General features: G+C 35.8%; 1 protein-coding gene across 16 annotated transcripts in view; it reads right to left on the bottom strand.

Annotated features, from left to right (window-relative positions):
- Positions 1-27,725, bottom strand: part of CADPS2 (calcium dependent secretion activator 2) — a 439,469-nt gene that overhangs the window by 258,288 nt on the left and 153,456 nt on the right. For all 16 annotated transcript variants that reach the window (XM_031665933.1, XM_031665918.1, XM_031665925.1 and 13 more), the window contains exon 6: positions 9,925-10,036. In XM_031665933.1, coding sequence (XP_031521793.1) covers positions 9,925-10,036 — 112 coding nt within the window. The remainder of the gene's footprint in view (positions 1-9,924; positions 10,037-27,725) is intronic.

Here is a 27,725-nt window from a genome sequence, read left to right as displayed (position 1 = left end):
TCCCATCTGATAAGCTGCCATATCAGATATTCAAAAAACGTGACGCCAAAAAATGATAAAACAAATACAAAACTATAGCAAGGTATTTCAATACCTAATAGCTATATTATATAATATTTCCACCAAATAGCTCAATGGGACAGAATAGAGAGTCCAGGAATAGGCTTACAGATATACAGACAATTGATTTTTCACAAAGATGTTAAGTAAATTTAGTGGAGAAAACTTTTCCACAGACTGTGCTAGAACAACATATTCAAAGAAAAACTTTGATCGATATGTAGCTCTAGATCCGAAAATTAACTAAAAATAAATCAAAGACTAAATGTAAAAATCTAAAACTATACAGCTTCTAGAAACAAAGGAGAATTCTAACTTTGGATTTGGTGAAGATTTCTTAGATACTGCACCAAGAACATGAGCCAAAAAGAAAAAAAAATCATAAATTGGACTTAATCAAAATTAAAAATTTTTGTTCTTTGAAATATGATTAAGAAAATGACAAGACAAGCCAAAGACTGAGAGAAAAGTATTTATATCATACTCATAAAGAATGTATAAGTAATACGATCTTTCCAAATTCAAAAATCAGAAAACAAGCAACCCAGTTAAAAACTGGGGAAAATATTTGAACAGATTCTTCATAAAAGAAAAGCTGCAGATAGCAGAAAGATGCTAAACATCATTAGTGTATGTTTTTGCTAAGTGCCAATTAAAACCATAATGAAATAACAATATACACCTATTAGAAGGCATTAGTACAGTGTACATGTCTAATATTTGTTCTACCCGGGACAGAGGAAAACCTCTATTATTCTGAGGAAATAGTAAAGTGTCAACTACTTTTACTATAATCACCCACATAGGACACCATGGAGGTAGCCGTGCATAACATGATCAGCCCCTATAAGTGGTGAGAAGGAAAGAAATACTTTCCTCTACCTCTACAGTGAAGACCCAGGCCAACTTCTCAGAGAATGACCAAGGCAGACATACCGAGCAACAGCTTTCAAAGTCAGGCATTGAATGACAGGTAGAAACCTGTAACACTTCAAAGCACATGATTAATAAGCCAGACCTAATTAGAAAGAATTTGCATCTTATGAGAATTAGCCCTGGACCTTTCCCTGTCTGCGCTCCTGCTTCGTCGCTGGTGTGGTGACTGAGATATGACTATAAAGTCTTATGAAGAATTGCTATCTGAAAGGATTTAAGCCAACTGTAGCCAATACATATAACTGGACCACGGAATTAAAATTTTGTCTCTCATTATCTAGTTTATAAGTAGTTATCGTGGAACTTCTAATAAACTTACGAAGTAATAGATCAGGAGTAAATTAAAGATGTTTTATTGAATAACTATACTAGTTTTTCACAAATAATTACAAAAAATTACTACAAATCACTTTGGGCCTTTCCTTAACTCCCACAGGCAAAATTTATACGGAGGATTTAAAAAGAATGCCAGCATTATACATCTACATGTGAATGAAAAAAACATTAGAGAAGCTCCTAGTGAAATCACAATCACAGGTATTTTTCTTCAATTTGAAAGCAAAATTTAATGGCTAATTTTATTGAAATAACACTAAATGACTGATGCTTTACCTAGTGAATTAATATCATATACTGCAAGATGGAATTGAAATTCTTTTCCATCCTATGTATGTCTAATTCAACTCTTCATATATAGGAGACTTTTATATTTGTGGTACAACTTTTCTGAAACTTAAAATCACAGAAAAGTTATCCTTCCTCCTTAAACCCTTTCAGATAGCAATTCTTCATGAGACTTTATAGTCATATCTATGCTTTCCCCATCCCCTTGGAAGTAGAGGACTCAGAATCCTTCTGTATATACTGAAGATGTGGTACCAAGGCCACGAACTCAATCTATGAATGGACAATAGGTTCCTTCTGTCTGAAGAAATGTTTTTACAACAACATTTCTAAAATGAAAAAAAAGTTATTTTGGCAAACCCTTCAAAATTGTTTTGTACTCAAGATGACCCTTTACCAAGTTAAAGAGTTACCCAGGAGTATACTACCCAATATTTCACTCTGAAAGACTGAATGGAAAGTGCGTTGTCCACAAATAGATGTCCCTTGGGGCTGCTATTTAGATTTTTATATGGCTATGTTAGGTAAAACTTGCTTTTCAAGTTTTCCAGGACAAAATTATCTTCATTGTGATGAACTATATACTTTGGGATGCTTGACTGGTCAGCTGTTTACCTGCTAGGACATAATCTTAATTGTTTCCTGAGAAAAAATCCTTGTTCTGCCTCCAGGTATTCCCTTAGCACCTGGTGGAGGGTTGGCCACCAATTCGGATGAAAAATCTCCATATGCCACCTCTATTTCCGTAAATAGGTATTTGCATCTGCCATCCACAAACAAAATTTGCATGCCAAGTACTCGCCAAATAATATAACCTTCAACTGCCCAATGTCTATGAAATTTGAGCTATCATTTCACAAACCTACATGTTATGATATTTTTATTACACTCAAGAGTCACTAGGTTCTGAACCTGTCTGCACAGTAGTTTCAATGATACTATTTGTACCAGTGCTTCTCAACTCTGTATGCACATTAGCATCCCCTTGGAAGTGTTCAAAATACTCCCTCCTTGGCATACCCCAAACCAACTAAAGGAAATGCGTGGACCAAGAAATTGAGTCTTTTTACAACTTTCTCTCACCAGGCACAGTGGCTCATGCCTGTAATCCCTACACTTTGGGAGGTTGGGGTGGGAGGATCACTTGAGCCCAGGAGTTCAAGACCAGCCTCGCAACATTGTGAGATTCCATGTATATAAAAAACAAAAAATCGGCTGGGCATAGTGGCACACACCAGTAGTCCCAGAAACTTCGGAGGCTGAGGTAGGAGGATTGCTTGAGCCTGGGAAATTAAGGCTGCAGTAAGCCATGTTCTCTGGCCTAGGCAACAGAGTGACACCGTCAAAAACAAAACAAAACAAAAACAAACAAAAAACCCTCTTCAGGCAGCTCTTTTTCTAACAACTGTCAGAAAGAATGTTTTCATAGCAACATTTCTAAAATTAAAAAATCATTTTGGTAAAATACCCAAAATGCACTTTCTGGTCAAGAATACCATTCAACAAACTAGTTACCAGGAATATATTACACAGTAATTCATTCACAAATAAAAGTGCCCTGGTAGCCAGATAGTACCCTAAGAAGATGCAAATATTTTATAAAATGATATAAACTGTATATCTAAAAGGACTATGTACAAAAATACTAAACTGTGCCACTGTACTCCAGCCTGGGAGACAGAGTGAGACCCTGTTTCAAAGAAAAAAAAAAGTATATTTCTCAACTAAGAAGTGTTGATACATATGTAGACTGTTAGTTTCTAAATTCCATCATCACTAAAAACAACCAGTGCTAATAACAGGCCTGGGGCAGGGAGAGTACCAGTTGAGCCTCTAAAATTTCATGTCTCAGAGAAAAAAAAAATACTGGTGCTGTTGGGAAAAATTTTTAAAAAGGAAAAAGGAAAATAGTAAAGGAACACACATATGCAAATGCATACACACAACTTTGATACAATCTGATCATGAAAAAGAATAACAGACAGACTATAACACACAAATTTTTTTTAAATCCATGAATCTTTAGCTAAAACACTGAGTGAAAGGTGGTTGGAGAAACTCTCATAGTAACACCCCACAACTTATTAAAATCAAAACAAAAAATGGTATCTTTATGATGGAGAGAACTGGCAGATGCCATCTTAACCAAGTGATAATACTTAATTAAAATCCCCAATACTGGGAAAAACTGTCAATCTATAACTTTTGATAAGATGCATTGAGAAGTATAAAACATTATGTAGCTGGATTCTTGCCAAAGATGTTTACCTGAAACCAGTCATGAAAAAAATAAGACAAATCCAGAATAAAGAACATCGTATAAGACTAATGTGGATGCTTAAAAAATCATTATAATAAAAGTAAAAAAAAAAGGTGGTAGGGGCATCTAAAATAAAGGAGACTGAAGAGCCACAAAAACCCAATGCAATGTATGATCCTGGATTGTATCCTAGATGGGAGGAGAATATCAGCTTTTATAGACATGTTGGGATAATTAGGGAACTCTGAATATTGACTGCATACCACATATTTCTGAATCAATATTAAATTTCTTTGGCGTAATGAAGAAATTGAACTGACGTAAGGAAATGTTCAATTCTTTTTCTTTTTTTTTGTTTTCCTTTTTTTTTTTTTTTTTTTTTTGAGACGGAGTCTCACCCTGTCACCCAGGCTGAAGTACAGAGGTGCGATCTTGGCTCACTGCAACCTCCCTGTCCTGGGTTCAAGCGATTCTCCTGCCTCAGCCTCCCAAGTAGGTGGGATTATAGGTGTGCACCACCACACCCAGATAATATTTGTATTTTTAGTAGAGACGGGCTTTGACCATGTTGACAAGGTGAACTCCTGAACTCAGGTGATCTGCCTGCCTCAGCCTCCCAAAGTGTTGGGATTACAGGAATGAGCTACTGCACCTGGACAGAAATGTTAATTTCTTAAACAGTATATGCTGAGGAATTTCATAAAATATTTAAAAGCCTTTATTATAAATGTTTATAATAAACATTACAGACATTTTACATTTTAGAATAATTTAAGATTTACAGAAAAGTTGCAAAGATAGTATAGAGAGTTCCTGTATACTCAATTTCCCTCAGAATGAACAGCATGCATTACCATGGTACATTTGTTAAAACCAAGAAACTTACATTGGCACATTACTATTAATTGAATTCCAGATTTTATTTGGATTTCACAAGTTCGTTCATCAATGCCTTCTTTCTGTTCCAAGGTCCAACCCAGGACAGCATATTGCATTTTGTTGTCATGTCTCCTTAGTCTCCTCTGATCTGTGACAGTTTCTCACTTTTCTTTTTTACGACCTTGACAGTCTGGAAGAGTACTGGCCAATTGTCCTGTATAATGTCACCAATCTGTGTTTGTCTGATGATTAACCTGGGTTTTGGTGGGGTTTGCGGCAAGAATACCATAGGGGCAGTGTCCCTTCTCAAACCATAGTAGAGAGCATAGGATAGCTACATGACATCAGTGGTAGTGGTTATCTTCATCACTTGGTTATCAAGAGAGTATTGGCAGCATATGTTTCCCTCTTATGTTACTTAGGTCTGTTTCTTTTCTCATCACCCCTTTCAGTGGAGCTATGTCATATCTGTACAGTACAACTAATTTCATCTGTCTCAGTCTGTATTCTATGCTGGCATCCTTTTGATGCTGCTGGTTGATGTGTACATTAGGGAAGTGTGTATGTTCATACTACTGTGCATACATTAATGTACATTCTTTGTAACATAAAGTTCTATAGGTCTTGGCAAATACAAGTATGCATCTGATATGGTTAGGCTTTGTGTCCCCACCCAAATCTTATCTTGAATTGTAATTCCCATAATCCCCATAATTTCCACAGGTCAGGGGAGAGACCAGGTGGAGGTAACTGGATCACGGGGGTGGTTTCCTTGATGCTGTTCTTGTGATAGTGAGTGGGTCTCAGGAGATCTGATTTCTTTCTTTTTCTTTCTTTTTTTTTTTTTTGAGATGGAGTCTTGCTCTGTTGCCCAGTGGTATGATCTTGGCTCACTGAAACCTCTGCCTCTCGGGTTCAAGTGATTCTCCTGCCTTAGCCTCCTGAGTAGCTGGGATTACAGGCGCCCACCAGCAAGCCTGGACAATTTTCTGTATTTTTAGTAGGGATAGGGTTTCACCGTGTTGGCCAGTCTGGTTTTGAACTCCTGACCTCAGGTGATCCCCTGCCTTGGCCTCCCAAAATGCTGGGATTACAGGCGTGAGCCACCGTGCCCGGCCTGATCTGGCAGTTTTATAAGCTTCTGGCATTTCCCCTTCTTGCACTTATTCTCTCTCCTGTCACCCTGTGAAGAGATGCCTTCCACCATGACTGTAAGTTTCCTGAGGCTTCCCTAGCCATGCAGAACTGAGTCAATTAAACTTCTTTTCTTTATAAATTACCTAGTCTTAGGTATTTCTTCACAGCAGCGTGAGAATGGGCTAATACTGCATATAACACACAGTACCATACAGAACAGTTCCTTCACTCTAAAAGTCCCCTGTGTATCCCTTTCTGGCTGACAACCTACCTCAGTTTAATTCCTGGCAAACTTGCAACTATTGTTTATCCCTATAATTTTCTAGAATGAATGGAATAATAAAATATGTCATCTTTTGGGTTTGACTTCTTCCATTTGCATTTACATTCAACTATGCCACTGCATTAATAGTTGTTTCTATCATTGAATAGTATTCCATTTTATGGATGTGCCATGGTTTTATTCATTTGCCGACTAAAGAACATCTTGGTTGCTTCCAAGTTTTAGTGATTAAGAATAAAGCTATTTAAACATTCACACACAGATTTTTGTGTAGACACAACCTTTATAAACCCTTTGGTAAATACCTAGGAGTACAAATTTTGGATTGTATAGCAAGTCTATGTTTAACTTTATACAAAAAACTGGCAAGTTGTCTTCCAAAGTGACTGCACAATTTTGCATCACCACCAGCAATGAGTAAGAGTTTCTGTTCTGCATTCTTACAAGCATTTGTTATTGTCAGTTTTTCTGTATTTTCACCATTTTAGTAGGTGTACAGTGGTATTTTGCTGTGGTATAAACCTACTTTAAGTGCTCTGTTGTTCGCTTTCAAATTTAAATGCTACTGAAATTTTTAATTTAAAAAACTTCATGTTAAAAACCAAGCTCCCCAAATATACTATTCATAAAACCTTATCTACAGATGTCAGATCATGTAAGCCTTTTTGTTTTAACTTAAAAGAAGTTATTTGTTCTAATTAGAAAAGTATATATATATACTTTTGTATATACTTAATATGTATACCAACAATATACATTATTGGTAATGTGTGCACATATATATATACATGTGTGTGTGTGTGTGTATATATATATATAACCAATAGCTCTACCATCCAGAGATGAACACCAATTTTTTTCCAATTCTGTGTGTGCACATGTGTGTTCAGATTAAAACACATGTAAAGACCTAAAGTCTAAAGCAGGTATGAGTCTACAATGTTTGAGGAAAAGAAAGAAAGCATGGTGTAAGGAAAGAATGACAGTAGGCAAGGAGGTTGTAACAGAAGATGAATTTGGAGACAGAAGTCAGTTCATGCAGATCAGGGATTCTCCAACTTTGGTGTGTCTTAAAATCATTAGGAGGGCTTATTAAAACAGAGGGTAGCCCCTGCACCCCTAGGGTTTCTGACTCAGCAGATCTAGAGTGGGGCCTGAGAATTTGCATATCTAACGTGCAGGGCCACACCTGAGAACTCCTGTCGGGCCTGCTACACTATAATGAGTCTGATTTTTAGTCCAAATAAATTGGAAGACATTGGAATATTTTAAGGAATGTTGTGATTTGTTTTGAATTTTAAATAGATCATGGTGACTGAGGTGTGAAAGTCAAATCAGAGAGGACAAGGTGGTAAATGGGAAAATAGTAAACAGACTCTTTATGTGAAATGATGGTGCCTTGAATTAGTGTAATGGGGATATTAATATATGGACGGATTCAGAACAAACACAGTAAAAGCTCAGAAAAGTTGCAAATGGATCTGGTGCTAGGGTGAGAAAAGGAGAAACAAGGGAGATGTCTAGGTCACAGGCTTATTTAATAATTGCCTCTATGGAAGGCTTTATGGGGATATAAGTCATAAGTTCTATTTTGAAAATATGTGGTTTGAGATATCAATATACAATTGGAAATATTGCGTATGGAAGTTGGATACACAAATCTGAATCTACAAGAAAAATAGTAACAATTTGTAAGTCATTAGACACAAATGATATTTATAATCTTGGAACCTGTTGAGGTCTTTAGTACACATTAATGGTTCTCAGGCAGGGTTGATTTTGTTCCACCCTCCAGGAGACATTTAGCAATATCTGGAGACATTTTTTATTTGACTAGAGGTTATGGATATTGTTAAACATCATAAAATACACAGAAAAGCACCTGACAACAAAGAATTTCCCTGCTCAAAACATCAATAGTGCTAAGGTTGGGAAACCCTGCAATAGACAGAAAAGTTGTCTTTCTAGTATGAAGAGAGCAAGGGAGCATAAGCAGTTTTTCAGATATAAAATTGCATCGAATATATATATATGTCACTTATGTGTATTATATGTCACTTATGTATCAAATTTAGAAACTGCTTAACTATATTATTTGACCAGCTGATAAACAAATTAAAAATAGCTCAAGAGTTACTTATAGCATTAGACTTAAAATGGCTGCTGTTAAATAGTGAGATATAATTACAATAAGAAAAGTAACATTAATTTTACCTTTAAAATATAATAGTTTAAATGAAAAACTCTGAATAATAAAAAGACCATATGCTGTCTCCAAAGCTCTTGTATTAGATTATGCTACCTGTACACCTTTGTTCAATGAAAACAAACGCACAAATTCATAAGCACATGACTGAATGAGCAGTAACACAGCTCTCTTAGGTATTAACAAATACACATATCAAGAAAACGGAAGAGAAAATCTGGATTATGAATGCACACTCAAAATCTCTGGAGTGTAGATACAGACTTGCAAAATCCCTAGAAATGGAAAAATTCCAAGAGTGTAAAGGAGGTAGAAGAAGAGGTTCTGAAACTAATAGAAATCCTGACTTCAGTTTTTTAAAAGAATTCTAGTATACAGAATAATCCTAGCATCTTTTTGCATCTAGCACTGTACAAGTAGTCCATTAATACCAGAAATTTTCAAGTAAGATTTCTGAAGGTTTTATTTTCTGGAAAATATCTCTGAATACAGTCTTCAGGTCTGGGTAAGATAGATTCACATTACAGAGGTTGAGTGTGGTGGCTCATGCTTGTAATCCCAGCATTTTGGGAGGCTGAGGTAAGTGGATCACTTGAGGCCAGGAGTTCAAGACCAACCTGGCCAAGATGGTGAAACTCTGTCTCTACTAAAAATACACAATTTAGCCAGACAAGGTGGCATGTGCCTGTGGTCCTAGCTACTTGGGAGTCTGAGGCACGAGAATCGCTTGAATCTGGTAGGTGAGTTGTAATGAGCTGAGGTTATGCCACCGTACTCCAGCCTAGGCAACAGAGCAAGACTCTGTCTCAAAAAAAAAATAAAATAAAAATAAAAGTAAACAAACATTAAAAAATTCACATTACAGAAGACATCTTTATATAGCCTACTCAATTAGAACACCTACTTCATTTGTAAGTCTGAAGATGACCTTTCACACAGATTTACCTAATGTTAATGCTTTTACTGCCAGCACAAGCTGAGTATAGGGTATACTGAGATTAGAAGGTAAATACATTCTAGGTATGAAGAGGTGACTACAGGAAAAGAACAATTTAATGTTAAAAGATGTGAGAGAAAGGCCTTTTCATGGGGAAAACGGAAAAGATAAAAGAGATAGATGCACTTTGGAGATGTTCTGTGATTAATCACAATGAACATGAAGAGCAGATGACTTCAAATATAAAGATGATCCTTTGAACCCAGGGACAGAAACACATTACATGAGAATTACCCTTTGAAGGTGGCCAGCACCATTCACATTCAATGGCCAGTGGAGCACACGTGTAAGAATGACCGAGTTGGTGGCAAGGAATTTGTATTTACCCCTTACACAACCAAATCCTATCACAATACTTTCTGTGTTACAGACAATTAGATTTAATAAATTAGAGGTGTAAACTGGGCTTGTGGGAAATAACAAATGATTTTATGTAATTTATGAACATAAAGTTCACATACTGCATACCGGTCTACCTTAATGATGAATCTAAAGAAGTTAAAACTGTTCTACCCTGGACACACAGGCTGACCACAACTCACCCTTCCCAGTTCTTTATCTTCCAGGGCCAGAACTCCAGTGCTTTCTGTGAAGAGTTTCACTTTGACCACAGGCCGAGGATGGGTGGTGGTGAAATCTCCTTGAGTCCCCCATCTGTAATGAAGCAACACAAATGTTTCTTAAAATGCAGTATTAATTTTTTTCCCCAAGGAGATGTGTCTCCATAGAAGGTAAATTAAACAATACAGAATCTTCTGTGCTCAATGAGCTTTTTATCTTTGCTTTTGTTTCTAGCAGATGGCACAGTCAAGAAGGAAAAGAACAATAAGCTTTACAGCTTGTAATAGTTACTCAGCTGTTCAAAAAATTAGCATGTTAGACTACAAAAAATAGCATGTTATGAGAATTTAGGTTAAGGTAAAGTAATATAGTTGTAGCTATTGAAATCTATTTATTAATTCAAATGCAAATTATAGCACCATTTTTACTGGCAGCTGGGAAAAATTGCTCAGAGTTTGTTTACATAAGAGATAGTTTCTCAGAAAATGACTTTTATATACTAAAGACTTTACCCCATTTCTTTTTGACAGGCCTTTATTAAACATTATCTTTTTTTTAAAGTAAGCATAATTATCTCAGATCTATTACTTTATATGACTTTTAAAGCTCCTGTCAAAAAGAAAGAAATATGCATCATAAGAATCTGAATGTTTTGTAGTTAATTTCACACTACATTCTCTTGGAAGGGAATAAGTCTGTTGATATCTGGCTTTTAAAATCATCACAACAAAATAACATGTTTTCTTGGCTTGTCTTTTAATTAATAGCATCTTGTCTTTACTGCAGACCAGTTCATTCTAGCTGATTTACAAACTTAACTGGCACACACCTGATATTAAAAAATCTTATCAATATTTCTCACAACTCTGTGAGATCAGATGCAATGAAACAGCACAGCATGAAGAAGATGCCATTGAGCAAAATACCACAGAAGAGAAAAAAATGAGATTTAACAAAATACAGATTCATGTTAAAAGTAAAACAACAAATAAATATCAATTTTCTTATGCTATCTTGAAAAAACAAAACAATTCACCATTTTCATGGAGCTGTCTATATTTTATTTTATAAATCTCATTCAGAGAGCTTACAACATACAGAAAACTCAGTAAAGCAAGTGTAATAAAAATTGAACAAAAAATTGTGATTGCCTTCCTCTCCTATTACAGCATTTATAAATGTGTACAGTAAAGCAGAGACCATTTCAATGACTGAAGAAGCTAGCATCTAGATGAAGTCTGTTTTTTTGAAACATCATATGCCAGAGGGAAGAGAAGATTCAATTAGGGAAGAAAAGCAGCTTAATTTCTATTTTAGACTTCCAGAATGGGGTTAGCAAAGAGTCTTTTTGCCATTTCATATAATTAAGATGGTTTACATAAAGCAACAGTAAAATAGAAAACAAAAATAGATTCAGAACCAAAATAAGGCATAAAGAAAAATTCTCAATTTAGTGTATGGAATCTCAAGCCTTGAATATAGTCAGGCAATCTGGTTAACAGCCTGGGAGCTAATTCTCATGACGTACCCTTTTTAATTTAATGTCACATGGTTAAATTTAGAAGACTAATAACCTTGGGAGACATTTTCTTATAACTGAAGTGGAAGATTTTTGATAGTCATATAGAAACAGTCTAATAATTTTCCGTAGAATTTGCTTTTCAAAATTCTCCCCATAAAACTTCTATGTACTACATTGATATTTTTTCTTTTAGTTTCAAAATCCTTTGAAAGTATTTATACTAAATGTTCATTTGCAATTCCCAACCTTCTGCAATACATGATTCTTCAAACAGAAAAGTGAGCTTTGTCTTTTAACCTGGCCCTTCTGAAATGCATTCCAATTCCACTTTGCTGGATAGAATAAGACAAATAACAATGAATGCGGGGGAAGAAAAAAAACTGTTCACTCATGGTTCCATGAACTTCCAGAAAACTATCTTTTACCTTTGATCCTTCACAGACAAGTATATTCAAAAACTATTCTACAATATTTATCACTATAGCACATTTCTCATTTATACATTAGAATATTTTTATACAACGATATATTTTTAAAGTGTCCATAAAATGAGATTCAGTTAAAGAATAATGATAAAGTGAAAACCAACATTCCTGCCATTCAGGTAAAATAGGGAATGTACTAGAACATCAGGAAAGCCCTCGTGTGCCCCTGGTCTCATCTTCCTCTCCTCTCCACCCTCACTACTCTGAAGTAGCTAGCACCCTGAATTTTATATTTATCACTCCCTTGAATTTCTTCTTAAAGGGAATATTTTCAATGTTTTACCTCTAAGTGTGATAATTGCTCTAGGTTTTTGGTAGATAGTCTTTTATAGTTAAAAGAAATTCCCATATTTATTAGACACATACATAAATATATCAGAATATATGTGTGTATATATGTAATATATGCATATAATATATACATAATATATAAAATATATATCACAATTATATATGGAGATATGGTATGTATATACATATATACATATCTCATTCATATCACATACATCACAATATCATATATTACATAATCCTAATATACATACATAATATACAGAATATCATATACATAACATACATTAATATATACATCACAATATCATATACATATGTATATAACATATGTGCATATATACATACATTCGCACATATAGAAAGATCCAGAAATGAGTGCTCTAGTTTATCAAACATTTCCCTACATTTATTGAAATAATCTGTAATTATAGACTACTCTATTGTCTTCCTTTCTTGAGATAAACTTAATTAAAAAAATACTCGAATGAGTAGGCTAATACTTTGTTCAGCCTTTTATATAACGTCCATTATTGAGACTAGCCTGTAGATTTACTTTCTTGCATTCTCCATGTTTGGTTTTATTGAATAAGTTGAAAAGTGCTATATTTTTATTATCCGAGTTTGTCAAAAAATGATAATTATCTGTTCCTATAACTCACCTATTAAACTGTTCAAACCTGATATTTCTGTATGGGAAGATACTTGCTAATGAAGCAATTTCTTTATTAGGTGTAGCTATAGAACTACTCAGGTTTTCTCTTTCTCCTTGAGTGAATTTTGATAAGCACTAAGTTTTATGTTATTTATTTTGTCTACGTTTTTCAAAAGTACTTTTACAAAGTTGTGAATTTTTTTATCTTTGAATCCTTATAGCATCTGTTATGTCTTTCTTCATTCTTAATGTTTTATTTTTTCCATTTTTAAACGTGACAGAGGTTCGTCACTTTTATTGTTCTTTTCAAACTCCTGTCATTTGACTTTGACGATCCTCTCTACTTCATGTTTGTTTTTTATTTTATTACGTTCTGCTCTTTGCTACATTATTCCAATTTATCTATTTTAACCCTGCTGTTTAAAATTTTAAGTTGAATGCATGGTCATTAATTTTAAGCCTTTCTTCCATTCTGGGCAAGCATTTGTGACTATAAATTTGCTTTAAACCCTTTACCTACAGCACTTCATAAATTTGCCAAGTGCTGTTTTTACTATTATTCAGCTGTTTACAGGTGTGATTTAGAATTTCTCTCTACATATATCTTTTCCTTTTTCTTGTTAGGTTCTATTTTTATTACGTCAGATTAGATAGCACAGCCTGCATAATATTGACCATGTAAAATAACTGAAATGGGCTTTAACTTCCTGATTTTGTGTATAAGTTTTCCATGAGAGCTCACAAAGAAAAAAAAAAATCTCCATTATGGGTACATTATTGTATTTATGGCCAGAAGTTCTACTTTGAAGGTTTAGGACTTCTGAGTCAAGGGGAGGAAATGTTAATGACTAATTACTGTGAAATGAAGAAGGCTTAAATAATGTGTTCTCAGGCAAAGGAGAAGCTGAGGTACAAGAATACCAGCAGATCCTGACTGTAGCAGGCAGGAAGACAAAGCTTTCACTGACATTCAACAAAAATGTACTATTTTAAAGGGGTGCATAAATAGTTATATATAAATATTTATCCTTGTATCCTGGAATGTTGGGATTTATTGTTTCTTTATAAGAAACTATAAATAAGAAACTTTCTTATAAGGAAAATATAAATCCCAACATTCCAGGATACAGGCATAAATTGACACCAATTTGATAATTTCTTCTTTGGGAAATAAAGTTGAAAAGACACAGAAGATCATAAATTCTAGAATGAATAAATTAAAAACACAAGCCTCCCTGATCCCCCACCCGGCCAAAAAAAAAAAAAAAAAAAAAAAAAAAGGCCAGGAAACGAGTAAAGAAGATAATAGGCCTATCTTCAATATTCACCAAGATGTCTCCTTATTTCCTACTTAATTGGCATGTTTAAACCCTCTGAGTAATTAATACCAGTTATTGTCTTCCCATTTTCTCAATATTTTATGATAAAAGAATACATTATCTTGCTGTCAGTTTGTGTTGACTCAAAACGAATTGCCTTTCTCCACTTCTCTGAATGTATTATTTATGAGGATTCAGAATTCCAAGGTAAATGTTCGAATGAATAAAAATCTACAAAGCACTTTTACGAGAACAGCAGGACTTCCTGGCTCTGAAACACAGGGTAATTCATATACCAACTGAAATAACTGACATTAATTATGTATTTGCTATTAAATAAGGGGTACTGGAAATTTGTATCAGGAGCCAAAATACATGTTCATATCTTTTAACCTAGTAAGGTTATTTCTAAGAAGTTATCCTATCAAAATAATTGTAAGTATTAAAAAGATTATAAGCAGAAACATATTCATGACAGCATTATGTATAACAGTAAACACTTAAGCAAGAGAAATATAAAATATTAGGGGAACGATTATGTAAATTATGGGGCATGTGATGAAATATTTTGCTGCTATTTATAATGATGGCTATAATGGCAACATAAAACTAAGCATGATATAAAGTAAACAAAGGGAGGATACAAAACTGAATGTGTACATTTCATTCATTTAAAAAAATGGAGTACCTTTATGTGGCAGATGACATTCTAGTGTGAGCAACCAAAGTCCCTATCCCTTGGAATTTCTATTCTAATAGGAGATTTTAGATAACAAATAATTATACTGTAACATGTATTCCTTCTCACCCCTGCCCTGCCTTCTCAACAGGCTGGATAGTTCCATGGTCTCTTATAGTAGCTAGAGCACCTGATATAACTTGTGCCCACTTTTGACCTGTCTGAAAGTCGATAGTGATATGAAATGACAGTTTTAATTTTTCACATGTCCTAAACTTATTTGGGTAATAAATCAAATATATTTATAAAATTATATAAACTTGGGTTTGGTTTTGAGCTTTATGTTCTACAGATCTCTCCTCAGCCGTGTTACCCTGTTTTAACTATTGCAGCTTTGCAAGATGTTATGACATCCGTTAGAACACAAAGAAAACAGACATTTTCATCTTCTTTCTATTCAACAAAAAGGGAAGGGAGGAGGTGTCTCTGTTAAACTCTGTTCTAATATTTATTACTGGAATCTTAAACTTTTTTCTTCTTTGTGTAGAAAAAACACACATTCTTTATTTCAGTATTTTATATATTGGGGTACTAACGAATATCTATTTCCTTTATATTGTCTGACTATTGGGCGTATGTAAGAAAGTTATGGCTAAACTCTATTCATGTTACAAATGATTGCATTTCCAATACAGTGAGTGCTTTTAAAAATTATTTGTCACCAAATAACCAATTAACTCTATTAAAAAGATTAAAATTATCAAATAAAAATGACATAATTACAAATGCATCACTAATTTTATAACAGAAAACATTAAATAAGGATTCAGCAATAGGGATACAAATGAAAGCCTATAAAGAATTACAAATAATTATTAAGATTTCTCATGTTGAATTTTTTTTTTTTTACTTTTAGTTCCTGGGTACATGTGCAGGTTGTGCAGATCTGTTACATAGGTAATGCATGCCATAGTGGTTTGCTGCACCTATCAACACATCACCTAGGTATTAAGCCCAGCATGCATTAGCTATTTTTCCTAATACTCTTCCTCCCTCCATTCCACCCCGTGACAGGCCCCAGTGTGTGTTGTCCCCTCCCTATGTCTATGTGATCTCATTGTTCAGCTCCCACTTATAAGTGAGAACATAGTGTTTGGTTTTCTGTTCTTGCACTAGTTTGCTGAGGATTATGGCTTCCAGCTTCATCCATGTACCAGCAAAGGACATGATCTCATTCCTTTTTATGGCTGTATAGTATTCCATGGTATACCACATTTTCTTTATCCAGTCTGTCACTGATGAGCATTTGGGTTGATTCCGTGTCTTTGCTATTGTGAATAGTGCTGCAATGAACATACGTGTGCATGTATCTTTGTAAAAGAATTTTAAATATTTTTTTGGGTATATACCTGGTAATGGGATTTCTGGTTCTACATCTTTGAGGAATCACCACACCATCTTCCACAATGGTTGAACTAATTTACATTCCCATCAACAGTATAAAAGTGTTCCTATTTCTCTGCAACCTTGCTAACATCTGTTGTTTCTTAACTTTTTAATAATCACCATTCTGACTGGCGTGAGATGATATCTCACTGTGGTTTTAACTTGCATTTCTCTAACGATCAGTGATATTGAGCTTTCCTCATATGTTTGTTGGTTGCATGAATGCCTTCTTTTGAACAGTATCTGTTTATGTCCTTTGCCCATTTTTAAATTTTTTTTTTCTTGTAAATTTATTTGAGTTCCTTGTAGATTCTGGATATTAGATCTTTCTCGAATGGATAGATTGCAAAGATTTCCTCCCACACTATAGGCTCCCTGTTCACTCTGCTGACAGTTTCTTTTGCTGCGCAGAAGCTCTTTAGTTTAATTAGATGCCATTGTCAATTTTTGCTTCTGTTGCAATTGCTTTTGGCAATTTTATCATGAAATCTTTGCCTAAATTGTATTGCCTACATTTTCTTCTAGGGTTTTTATAGTTTTAGGTTTTACATTTAAATCTTTAATCCATCTTGAGTTAACTGTTAATAAGGTGTGAAGAAGGGATGCAGTTTCAATTTTCTGCATATGGCTAACCAGTTTTCCCAGTATCATTTATTAAATAGGTAATCCTTTCCCATTGCTTGTTGTCAGGTTTGTCATGATGAAATTTTTTAAACAATTCAACTATAAATTATCATTCTCAAAATGTAGCCATTTTAAGATTAAAATGATATAACAGATTCTTCCAAGAATAGAATAAAAGTTTTGGTTCAAAACTCAAACATCCAGTATTTATTTGGTAGCATTGATTCTGATATTCCCTGGGAAGTAGAAAATCTTTCCAAAAGTTTCCTGCACTGGACTTCAAGTAGGTCTAAGGTCTTTCTGCTGTCCTATGGGAGATTTGCTGAAAAAACTGACTTTGGATTCACTCAATTCATGAAAATGAGTAAGGACTGTGTTATTTTCATTGACTCATATTTGGTGAGAAGATAGATGGGCACCTCCCCCAAACTCATTATGATGAGTCAGGAGGAAATAAAGATTCTTGAAAACAGGATAGTGAGTTGATCACAAAGGCCTGATGGTATCCTCAAGGGTGTCAAGCAATATCATTTTTAACTGCATGCCTTCTTGAGAACTGGGAGACAGGAAACTTGCCTGACTGAAAGCACACAACTGTGTCTCTGCTCTTGCAGCTATGTTTATGTCAATGAGCTGTAGTATCCTTTAGTTTCATTGAAGAAACCTGTATGTGTTGGTGTCTTTCTATTAGTCATTGTCCTGCACATAATGGCCACATATACTCCAAAGCCATGCTGAAGCCCTGGGAAAATGTGTATGTAAAACAGGTATATTAATAGATGTGCAAAATGTACCAAGTAGACACAATATCCCACTCTTACTAATAAACAGTATTGTCTCCTTTTAATTGAATAATGTAATAACCTCTGAAAACTGGGAATTAAGTTTAACAGGAGAGAGGGGGGTGGAGCAAGATGGCCGAATAGGAACAGCTCCAGTCTCCAACTCCCAGAGCGACACAGAAAACCGGTGATTTCGGCATTTTCAACTGAGGTACTGGGTTCATCTCACTGGGGAGTGCCGGACGATCGGTGCTGGTCAGCTGCTGCAGCCCGACCAGCCAGAGCTGAAGCAGGGCGAGGCATTGCCTCACCTGGGAAGCGCAAGGGGGAAGGGAATCCCTTTTCCTAGCCAGGGGAACTGAAACACACAACACCTGGAAAATCGGGTAACTCCCACCCCAATACTGCGCTTTAAGCAAACAGGCACACCAGGAGATCATACCCCACACCTGGTCGGGAGGGTCCCACACCCACGGAGCCTCCCTCATTGCTAGCACAGCAGTCTGTGATCTACCGGCAAGGCAGCAGCGAGGCTGGGGGAGGGGCGCCCGCCATTGCTGAGGCTTAAGTAGGTAAACAAAGCTGCTGGGAAGCTCGAACTGGGTGGAGCTCACAGCAGCTCAAGGAAACCTGCCTGTCTCTGTAGACTCCACCTCTGGGGACAGGGCACAGCTACACAACAACAACAACAAAGCAGCAGAAACCTCTGCAGACGCAAACGACTCTGTCTGACAGCTTTGAAGAGAGCAGTGGATCTCCCAACACAGAGGTTGAGATCTGAGAAGGGACAGACTCCCTGCTCAAGCGGGTCCCTGACCCCTGAGTAGCCTAACTGGGAGACATCCCCCACTAGGGGCAGTCTGACACCCCACACCTCACAGGGTGGAGTACACCCCTGAGAGGAAGCTTCCAAAGCAAGAATCAGACAGGTACACTCGCTGTTCAGAAATATTCTATCTTCTGCAGCCTCTGCTGCTGATACCCAGGCAAACAGGGTCTGGAGTGGACCTCAAGCAATCTCCAACAGACCTACAGCTGAGGGTCCTGACTGTTAGAAGGAAAACTATCAAACAGGAAGGACACCTACACCAAAACCCCATCAGTACATCACCATCATCAAAGACCAGAGGCAGATAAAACCACAAAGATGGGGAAAAAGCAGGGCAGAAAAGCTGGAAATTCAAAAAATAAGAGCGCATCTCCCCCAGCAAAGGAGCGCAGCTCATCGTCAGCAACGGATCAAAGCTGGACGGAGAATGACTTTGACGAGATGAGAGAAGAAGGCTTCAGTCCATCAAATTTCTCAGAGCTAAAGGAGGAATGATGTACCCAGTGCAAAGAAACTAAAAATCTTGAAAAAAAAGTGGAAGAATTGATGGCTAGAGTAATTAATGCAGAGAAGGTCATAAACGAAATGAAAGAGATGAAAACCATGACACGAGAAATACGTGACAAATGCACAAGCTTCAGTAACCGACTCGATCAACTGGAAGAAAGAGTATCAGCGATTGAGGATCAAATGAATGAAATGAAGCAAGAAGAGAAACCAAAAGAAAAAAGAAGAAAAAGAAATGAACAAAGCCTGCAAGAAGTATGGGATTATGTAAAAAGACCAAATCTCCATCTGATTGGGGTGCCTGAAAGTGAGGGGGAAAATGGAACCAAGTTGGAAAACACTCTTCAGGATATCATCCAGGAGAACTTCCCCAACCTAGTAGGGCAGGCCAACATTCAAATCCAGGAAATACAGAGAACGCCACAAAGATACTCCTCGAGAAGAGCAACTCCAAGACACATAATTGCCAGATTCACCAAAGTTGAAATGAAGGAAAAAATCTTAAGGGCAGCCAGAGAGAAAGGTCGGGTTACCCACAAAGGGAAGCCCATCAGACTAACAGCAGATCTCTCGGCAGAAACTCTACAAGCCAGAAGAGAGTGGGGGCCAATATTCAACATTCTTAAAGAAAAGAATTTTAAACCCAGAATTTCATATCCAGCCAAACTCAGTTTCATAAGTGAAGGAGAAATAAAATCCTTTACAGATAAGCAAATGCTTAGAGATTTTGTCACCACTAGGCCTGCCTTACAAGAGACCCTGAAGGAAGCACTCAACATGGAAAGGAACAACCGGTACCAGCCATTGCAAAAACATGCCAAAATGTAAAGACCATCGAGGCTAGGAAGAAACTGCATCAACTAACGAGCAAAATAACCAGTTAATATCATAATGGCAGGATCAAGTTCACACATAACAATCTTAACCTTAAATGTAAATGGACTAAATGCTCCAATGAAAAGACACAGACTGGCAAACTGGATAAAGAGTCAAGACCCATCAGTCTGCTGTATTCAGGAGACCCATCTCACACGCAGAGACATACATAGGCTCAAAATAAAGGGATGGAGGAAGATTTACCAAGCAAATGGAGAACAAAAAAAAGCGGGGGTTGCAATACTAGTCTCTGATAAAACAGACTTTAAACCATCAAAGATCAAAAGAGACAAAGAAGGCCATTACATAATGGTAAAGGGATCAATTCAACAGGAAGAGCTAACTATCCTAAATATATATGCACCCAATACAGGAGCACCCAGATTCATAAAGCAAGTCCTTAGAGACTTACAAAGAGACTTAGACTCCCATACAATAATAATGGGAGACTTCAACACTCCACTGTCAACATTAGACAGATCAACGAGACAGAAAGTTAACAAGGATATCCAGGAATTGAACTCATCTCTGCAGCGAGCAGACCTAATAGACATCTATAGAACTCTCCACCCCAAATCAACAGAATATACATTCTTCTCAGCACCACATCGTACTTACTCCAAAATTGACCATGTAATTGGAAGTAAAGCACTCCTCAGCAAATGTACAAGAACAGAAATTATAACAAACTGTCTCTCAGACCACAGTGCAATCAAACTAGAACTCACGACTAAGAAACTCAATCAAAACCGCTCAACTACATGGAAACTGAACAACCTGCTCCTGAATGACTACTGGGTACATCACGAAATGAAGGCAGAAATAAAGATGTTCTTTGAAACCAATGAGAACAAAGATACAACATACCAGAATCTCTGGGACACATTTAAAGCAGTGTGTAGAGGGAAATTTATAGCACTAAATGCCCACAAGAGAAAGCAAGAAAGATCTAAAATTGACACTCTAACATCGCAATTAAAAGAACTAGAGAAGCAAGAGCAAACACATTCGAAAGCTAGCAGAAGGCAAGAAATAACTAAGATCAGAGCAGAACTGAAGGAGATAGAGACACAAAAAACCCTCCAAAAAATCAATGAATCCAAGAGTTGGTTTTTTGAAAAGATCAACAAAATTGACAGACCACTAGCAAGACTAATAAAGAAGAAAAGAGAGAAGAATCAAATGGACGCAATTAAAAATGATAAAGGGGATATCACCACCGATCCCACAGAAATACAAACTACCATCAGAGAATACTATAAACACCTCTATGCAAATAAACTGGAAAATCTAGAAGAAATGGATAATTTCCTGGACACTTACACTCTTCCAAGACTAAACCAGGAAGAAGTTGAATCCCTGAATAGACCAATAGCAGGCTCTGAAATTGAGGCAATAATTAATAGCCTACCAACCAAAAAAAGTCCAGGACCAGATGGATTCACAGCTGAATTCTACCAGAGGTACAAGGAGGAGTTGGTACCATTCCTTCTGAAACTATTCCAATCAATAGAAAAAGAGGGAATCCTCCCTAACTCATTTTATGAGGCCAACATCATCCTGATACCAAAGCCTGGCAGAGACACAACAAAAAAAGAGAATTTTAGACCAATATCCCTGATGAACATCGATGCAAAAATCCTCAATAAAATACTGGCAAACCGGATTCAGCAACACATCAAAAAGCTTATCCACCATGATCAAGTGGGCTTCATCCCTGGGATGCAAGGCTGGTTCAACATTCACAAATCAATAAACATAATCCAGCATATAAACAGAACCAAAGACAAGAACCACATGATTATCTCAATAGATGCAGAAAAGGCTTTTGACAAAATTCAACAGCCCTTCATGCTAAAAACGCTCAATAAATTCGGTATTGATGGAACGTACCTCAAAATAATAAGAGCTATTTATGACAAACCCACAGCCAATATCATACTGAATGGGCAAAAACTGGAAAAATTCCCTTTGAAAACTGGCACAAGACAGGGATGCCCTCTCTCACCACTCCTATTCAACATAGAGTTGGAAGTTCTGGCTAGGGCAATTAGGCAAGAGAAAGAAATCAAGGGTATTCAGTTAGGAAAAGAAGAAGTCAAATTGTCCCTGTTTGCAGATGACATGATTGTATATTTAGAAAATCCCATTATCTCAGCCCAAAATCTCCTTAAGCTGATAAGAAACTTCAGCAAAGTCTCAGGATACAAAATTAATGTGCAAAAATCACAAGCATTCTTATACACCAGTAACAGACAAACAGAGAGCCAAATCATGAATGAACTTCCATTCACAATTGCTTCAAAGAGAATAAAATACCTAGGAATCCAACTTACAAGGGATGTAAAGGACCTCTTCAAGGAGAACTACAAACCACTGCTCAGTGAAATCAAAGAGGACACAAACAAATGGAAGAACATACCATGCTCATGGATAGGAAGAATCAATATCGTGAAAACGGCCATACTGCCCAAGGTAATTTATAGATTCAATGCCATCCCCATCAAGCTACCAATGAGTTTCTTCACAGAATTGGAAAAAACTGCTTTAAAGTTCATATGGAACCAAAAAAGAGCCCGCATCTCCAAGACAATCCTAAGTCAAAAGAACAAAGCTGGAGGCATCACGCTACCTGACTTCAAACTATACTACAAGGCTACAGTAACCAAAACAGCATGGTACTGGTACCAAAACAGAGATATAGACCAATGGAACAGAACAGAGTCCTCAGAAATAATACCACACATCTACAGCCATCTGATCTTTGACAAACCTGAGAGAAACAAGAAATGGGGAAAAGATTCCCTATTTAATAAATGGTGCTGGGAAAATTGGCTAGCCATAAGTAGAAAGCTGAAACTGGATCCTTTCCTTACTCCTTATACGAAAATTAATTCAAGATGGATTAGAGACTTAAATGTTAGACCTAAAACCATAAAAATCCTAGAGGAAAACCTAGGTAGTACCATTCAGGACATAGGCATGGGCAAAGACTTCATGTCTAAAACACCAAAAGCAACAGCAGCAAAAGCCAAAATTGACAAATGGGATCTCATTAAACTAAAGAGCTTCTGCACAGCAAAAGAAACTACCATCAGAGTGAACAGGCAACCTACAGAATGGGAGAAAATTTTTGCAATCTACTCATCTGACAAAGGGCTAATATCCAGAACCTACAAAGAACTCAAACAAATTTACAAGAAAAAAACAAACAACCCCATCAAAAAGTGGGCAAAGGATATGAACAGACATTTCTCAAAAGAAGACATTCATACAGCCAACAGACATATGAAAAAATGCTCATCATCACTGGCCATCAGAGAAATGCAAATCAAAACCACAATGAGATACCATCTCACACCAGTTAGAATGGCAATCATTAAAAAGTCAGGAAACAACAGGTGCTGGAGAGGATGTGGAGAAATAGGAACACTTTTACACTGTTGGTGGGATTGTAAACTAGTTCAACCATTATGGAAAACAGTATGGCGATTCCTCAAGGATCTAGAACTAGATGTACCATATGACCCAGCCATCCCATTACTGGGTATATACCCAAAGGATTATAAATTATGCTGCTATAAAGACACATGCACATGTATGTTTATTGCAGCACTATTCACAATAGCAAAGACTTGGAATCAACCCAAATGTCCATCAGTGACAGATTGGATTAAGAAAACGTGGCACATATACACCATGGAATACTATACAGCCATAAAAAAGGATGAGTTTGTGTCCTTTGTAGGGACATGGATGCAGCTGGAAACCATCATTCTTAGCAAACTATCACAAGAACAGAAAACCAAACACCGCATGTTCTCACTCATAGGTGGGAACTGAACAATGAGATCACTTGGACTCAGGAAGGGGAACATCACACACCGGGGCCTATCATGGGGAGGGGGGAGGGGGGAGGGATTGCATTGGGAGTTATACCTGATGTAAATGACGAGTTGATGGGTACAGCACACCAACATGGCACAAGTATACATATGTAACAAACCTGCACGTTATGCACATGTACCCTACAACTTAAAGTACAATAATAAAAAAAAAAAAAAAAAAATTTAACAGGAGATAAATACTAAGAGCCTGATTATTAATTACATAAATAGAAATTAAATAATAAAACACTAAAAGATTTACAAAACAATGTTAAGCACTGTACAAATGTTTTTAAAAATAGCTTTCTTGATTAATATGAGCAATTAAGACAGTCTTGTGGAAAACTAAGCAGAAGTTAATACTTATGGAAGAGCAGCTTTTAATATTTTAAAAGTTCAACACAGGGCCCAAGTATATAAAAGGCTTATATAATACTAATGTACTTCAGTCAAAGACTCAGGGAAAAATGATGAAGATAACTAAGTTTTCATGGCAACATGGGTGGCTGGTGACACGTCGTTTACCATGATCCAAACTATGCAAGATTAAAGGAACTTATCTTGGGAAATTCAAGTGCTTGATTCCAATAGGCTGTTGCAAATCCAGATACAGATTTGGGAGTGATTAACATAGAAACTGTTGTACAAACTATGAAAATGAACGAGCTTATGAAGGCTGCACTAATACATCATGATCGTAGGGACTTCTACCTTACAAGTGTGGGCTTATACATGTATCTCCATGCTTACATGTATGCTTTTAAACACATATATATTTCAAAGGTTTGCAATCATTTATTGAGGTATAGTTTACATGCAGTAAAATATAATCATCTCAAGTATAGAGCACTATGAATTTTGAAAAATGCATGCAATCATGTATACTGAATGTTTCCTTATTTAAGATGTTTGCACTATGCAAAACAACCAATGGTTCAATGTGAATTCCATCAAAATCCTAACATTTGCAGAAATATGAAAATCTACCCTAAAATTCATAAGGAATCTCTAGGGACTCCAAATATCCAAAACAATTTTAAAGAAAAAAAAAAAAAAAAGAACAAAGTGGAATACATCACAAGTCCCAATCTCAAAACCTACTAAAAAATAATGGTAATCAAAATAGTGTGGTCCTGGCAAAAAGACAGATATACAAACCAACAGACTGGAACAGAAACCAACCCTCACACATATGGTCAAATGTAATGCACATTTATTATTCATTTAAAAATTAATGGGATATCCAAATTGTTCTATAACATATTCTTTTATGTAACACTATATCTTGAACTTCTTCATGTGTCAGAACATGGATTTATGTAATTCTTTTCAAGACTGTAAGACATTCCCCTTGTATGGCTGTGCTATAATTTATTCAATCACTCTTCTAATGATGGACTTTAAGGTTGTTTCCCATCTTAAACATTACAGGCAGTGCTGCAACAGACACCTTCATATATATTCATCTGTTTTTACATAAATAATGAAAAGAACAAAAGATCAGGGACAGATTTCTAAGGCACCCCAATACTTTAAACTTATCTTAAACATAAAAAAGTTATCCTAACAGGTTGATTCATAAAACAATTTACCTATCTAGTAAAAAAAAATTACAACAAATAGCTCCATTATAATCCTAAGTCAAAATTTTAAATAATTCATTGCAATACAAAATTCAAATTTACTAGCAAGAATTTCAAAATTTTATGATAAACAAATATTATTTCCTTTAATTGTAATAGTTAATTTGTACAGCAGGTTTTTAACTCCTTTTATTTACTGAATGTATTTTAAACCAAATTTTCTACCCATCTAACTAAATTAGTTTAAATTGGGTGATCAATGTTTATAAAAACTGCCTAACTTATCACCATCGTTATTGTTGACATACTATAAAAGTATCTGAAATTCCAACTTGAGATATCTAAATTGAACTACATGCAGTTTAATAATATACTGCATTCAATACAGTGAGGACAATGAATAGAATGGCTTTCTAGGCCATGAGGATAACATTCATCCCACAAATCACACTGTCATTTAAGACATCAAACTATACTACTCTATATTTTCAACAAAACAAAACAAAAATTCTTCATAGTAATATATCAAAGATAACAATCTAAGTGAAATTAGTGACACAAATATTACAACATTATTCTACATAGTTTCACATAAACATTGTGGAAAAAAGACTGATTAAATAACAAAAGGAAATAAAAAAGAACCAGTACATGAGACCTTGCCCACAGCAGAGTACAATGGTGCAGAAATAGGGCTACAAAGTACAGACCCAAGAGACAGATTCTGGTCTTGGAGACCACCAATAAGTGAAAAGACCCAGGGCAAGCAACTTTACCACAACCTAATAATACGTTCCTCAGAATATAGTGGAGGTATCAATGAAAATGACTCATGTTAATAACCATAAGAGCACAGCACGTGTCTCATAGAAAGTGCACACAGAATGTTCATTATTTTTACTAGCATCCATATTAGTACTGCTTTAGCTTTACTAGATAATATCTACCTGAAAAAACTGATGGTTTTGAACATTAAAGTGTTCATCTGTTTCATAAAATGGTGACACTAAAATCTAGACAATATCAAAAAAAGAGAGAGAGCAATAGAGACATCAACTAACAGCAAAAATGGCAAAGGAGATAAAAAGAGAGGAAGAAAAAGAAGCCATGTGAGAATCTGAGGAGAGGAAAAGAAAGGGAGACAAGGGGGAGAAGAAATGAGATGATTAATGAAAGGTCAACTTACAATAGGCAAAGTGTTACGAACTGAGATTTACTTTTAATCTTAATGTATTTCTGTATACCATCTTTTATCCCTCCTTTCAAACATAATTTACAGTCTATAAAACTGATATGACACAAATTTTAATAGAAGAACTAGAAAATACCCTTTAAAGTAACTAAGTTTTACCATTCTAGACTTTTGGGAGGATCTTTTGAAAACACTGAATAAAACGTTCTATTATGATGGAAAGATAACACAAAGTTGTTTCTTCAAACGTGACAAGAAGCAGGTGTAGCAGCACACATCTGTAATCCCAGCTATTCAGGATACTGACACAGGAGGATTGCCTGAGGTCAGATGTTCAAGACAGCCTGGGCAACATAGTGAGACCCAATCTCAAAAAGGAAAACAAACAAAAAACAAAACAAAAAAACCATTACAAGAAGATACAAAATCCTGACATGACATCTTGCACTTTAAGGCAGAACAATATTGGGGAATGGCATGGAAGGGATAATGACTTTCATAATAAGAGAAAAATCCTACAAGCTTTATCTTCCTTCTCTTCCTTATTGTCTCATAGAAGTTTCCCTTTCCCTTCAAAGAGCTAGTGCTCATTTGGTTGCTCTAAGGATTGCAAAGGCCTCAGGACAAATAGGATAAAATTGTCCTTTAAAGTTTGTATTTCTTTTGTGAAGTATTCATGCCATTAAACCTCCATATCCAGAGTAGAAAAATCATATTACACTTGTACCATTTTCTTCTGGGAAAGTTTAGCAAGCATGTTACCACAAAATCAGGTTTCAGAAAAAACAGAAGAGATTATCTCTCACAAGCATTTTCCTTTCCTTTCCTCGTAACAGCACAGTTCAAAGACATTAGCTTGAAGCATCTAATTTTAAAGAGAACAATTTTTCACATCTTGCATTACAGTTTTACTTGGTCAAGTAAAACTGACCAAGTAAAACTGTAAAGCAAGATGTGACAATGTACAAAAAAGTTCAGTGCTTTATAAGATGAAAATCAAGATTTTTAAAAACTTACATATGGGAAAGAATAAGTAATTGATATATGTTAATTTAACTTTAAAGCATAAAAAATGCACAAATCCCCCAGAAGGATGTTTAAATAA

Source organism: Papio anubis, chromosome 4 (genome assembly GCF_008728515.1).
Source record: "Papio anubis isolate 15944 chromosome 4, Panubis1.0, whole genome shotgun sequence".
Lineage (NCBI taxonomy): Eukaryota > Metazoa > Chordata > Mammalia > Primates > Cercopithecidae > Papio > Papio anubis.
This window is presented reverse-complemented; position numbering and strand designations above follow the sequence as displayed.